The sequence below is a fragment of the Rhagoletis zephyria genome, unplaced genomic scaffold (genome assembly GCF_001687245.7).
Source record: "Rhagoletis zephyria isolate East Lansing unplaced genomic scaffold, Rhagoletis_zephyria_1.1 Rzeph_scaffold_00861, whole genome shotgun sequence".
Taxonomy (NCBI): Eukaryota; Metazoa; Arthropoda; class Insecta; order Diptera; family Tephritidae; genus Rhagoletis; species Rhagoletis zephyria.
Window position 1 is genome coordinate 144,320 of NW_016157945.1, and position 3,067 is coordinate 147,386.

The window sequence follows — 3,067 nt, forward strand, 5'->3', positions numbered from 1 at the left end:
TTATTTTATTTTTGTTTTTATATAGTAAAGTTGCAAATAGTTGATGGTCGTGGTTATATGTTTTTTATATCACATCGTTGAGCCAATTGTGAGGTTGCAGATATACAGTGAAAAAGAGAAATGTATATAAAAAAGGGGTTTTACTGCTCAAATATACATATGTAGTTAAAAAGTACTTAATAAAAAATAATGAATAAAAGGTTATATTTAATGTATTTAGTTTAGCCCAGTTGTATTCTGTTGTTTTTACATATTCGATTATGTATTGCGAACAAACTCGTATTTTTTTTTTTTTGTTTAATAAAACCTGATTTTTCTGCAACCCTAGAAACTTAATCGATCTGGTTTTGTTTTACTCTTAAGGACTTGGTTAAAAAATAATTTAAAACATCCGCTAAACCCGATGAACTATAGACACGCATTAACGTGAGTTCTGCATTATTTTAACGCAACTCCATTCTGACTAAACTTCCAACTATCCGGAATCAACGCCGATAATACCCACTATTTACACAAATGTGTTCAATATGAAAAAATGTCCGGCACGATACTTTGGCACCTCCTCATGTGCCCACTGAAAAAGGCGCATCTAGATCTTTTTCAGGATTTTAACAAAGATGAGAAGGCTATGGCAATTTCGAGAGAATTTTTTTTTGCGGAAGTTCGTAAAGCATAGAGGCGGTTTCTATTCTCCGCCTTAGCCAGTAAGCTGTTGTAGTGCCAAATAAGCTTAGGATAGGCCTGGCTATGGTGAAGTGGCTGGTAATGACCAAATCAGCACACTTAGGCCCGTATTTTTGGGCTCATTGGGATACATACTCAAACTATCGTGTGGAGTCTGCGAAACCTAATATATGTCACATTCCTATATGAGCTATGTCAGTGAAGTGAAGAAGAGCAAACTGCTCAGCCATTCTGTTTGGCGATCTAAGACAGCCGATTAAGGTTTTTATGTGACCGAGTCAACTGCTTTCGGTGTCGCTTGACTGGCTAAGTAGATGAAGATGTGTCTACATGTGACTTTTACTATTCCAAGTATCCAGTAGGCAGTGTATTTCAGTCACTTAAGCTTGAAAAATGCTGTATTGGATGGGTATGTGCTAAGAAGACTCCACCTCTTACATCAGTGTAGAAGTGAAGTCATGCATTTTTTTTAGCTCCTTCGCTTCTCGTTTAGCATTTTGAGGATTCCTCTAGCTCCAGTATTGTTTTTCCTATGGCAGGGATCCCTCTTCCAGGACCACACCCTGCGGGGCTTCCCTACTCACATCGCTGTCTAGTGAAGCTCTTGGCAGTACCATCCCTATACCCCTACCTGTTAGTAAACGAGTGAAACTCGCTGTAAGTCGATGCCCATAGCCGACATGATTGCCGTAGCTACTATTGCTGAAAGCAGTCCCGATGAAAAAGAACTCTGTCAGTGTGTACACCTTTATCATTAAGGATTTGAGATTTCCACATCTCCGGTATGTGGTTGAGAGTAAGAACTTCCTTAAAAAGGCGTGAAATCATTTAGTGCTTAGCTCCAATGATCGCTGCAGCTGAAACGGCATCTGGACCCGTGGTTTTATAGGGTTTAAAAAACGCCTATTGTCCAAATTAGTTTTCTTTTGTAAGGTAATCAGCTGCACGTGGCTGACCATTTTCTATTAGACGCCTAGAAGAAGATCCACGGATTCTTTACCAGTATTCGTTCATGTCGCTGTGGTTTATTTTTGTCGCCCAGCTTTTTTTATGAGGCAGGCCTGATCTAAAACTTTGCCACATGCCTCCATAAAACGATGGTGTTAAATAAGAATAAGAACGCAATCTTGGCCACACATGGAAATAGACAGGCATAGCCATTACCGAGTCGGAATTTTCCATTAAAGAGAATGTGTAAATTCTTGTAGCCGTAACTACTACTGTAGTTATCCTTCACAACCCCCATGTTAGTTTAGCGGGCATTCCCAGAAATAGTGTAAAAGTGTAAGTCCCTCAACCGATTTTGAACGAAATGTTTTAGGTTAAAAGAAATGTATCTATTCTTTCCGTTTATGTGTCATATAAAAAAAATTGTAATTTAGAGATCAAAACTTAATTTAGCTCAAATACGTGGTGCGTTACTTACCTTCCAGCTTTAGTGTTTTTATGTTTGTCTCCAGTGGTTTGAGCGCTTCAATCGGCACCAGCTCGAAGTAGTTCTTACGCAAATCGAGTACATGCAGTTTTCTCAGGAAGCGAAAAGCATCAGTCGACAAAACAGTCATGCGATTACCCATCAGATAAAGTTCCATCAAACCATGCAAGTTGCGGAAAGTCTTCTTCGATATACGATCCAATTGATTGAAGGACATATCGAATGTCTGCAACTGCGCTAAATCACTGCTAAACTCTTCCAAATCTTTCAGCGTATTATGAGAAATATTCAGAAAGCGCAACAGCCTCAAGCCCTGCAGACGTTCTTTTGGCAACATTTCCAATTCATTCACGCTAAGGTCCAACGTCAGCAGATTTATGAGCGACTTAAAGGCGCCGGGTGAAATGCGCGTAATGCGATTATTGACCAAATGTAGATGCTGTAACGCCTGAAAAGCTTCAAAGTCTTTCGAGGTCAGTATAGATAAATTCGTTTGGCATATATAAAGCTCTTTGAGATATGGGTAGCGCTCCTCCTTCACCGTGTAAATCTTGTTTATTGGGTTTCCTGTAAGATTGAGCCAAGATAGACGTGGTATCGAGATGTCTGACAACGCCGAGCTCGGCAGCTGTAAGAAGCGATTGCTCGAGAGATCAACGCGTTGCAAATTAATCGAATGACGAAGAAAATTCGCGGGCAGTGATAGCAATAGATTGCCGCTAAGATCGATGCTATCCAACTGTGTGAGGTTAACCGCATTGAAGTTACTCAACGAAGTGATTTTGTTATCATGCAAATTGAGTTGCCGCAAATTCAAAGTGCCACTTAACTTGAAAAAGTCAATGGAACTCAGCTGATTGCGTGACAGAGCCAAAGTCTCCAGCGTGCTCAAATTGTACAGCGCAATGTGCGGGAATTCGGAGATCTGGTTATTGCACAATCGCAACT

The 3,067-nt window shown here is 40.1% G+C and overlaps 1 protein-coding gene across 1 annotated transcript in view; it reads right to left on the reverse strand.

Moving 5' to 3' along the window:
- The window catches only part of LOC108361840 (uncharacterized), a gene marked incomplete at its 5' end in the record, with an annotated part of 9,546 nt that extends 6,481 nt beyond the window's left edge, over positions 1 to 3,065 (reverse strand). The window contains 1 exon segment of the mRNA XM_017614601.1: positions 2,111 to 3,065. Coding sequence (XP_017470090.1) covers positions 2,111 to 3,065 — 955 coding nt within the window.
- Between the last annotated feature and the right edge of the window lie 2 nt (positions 3,066 to 3,067).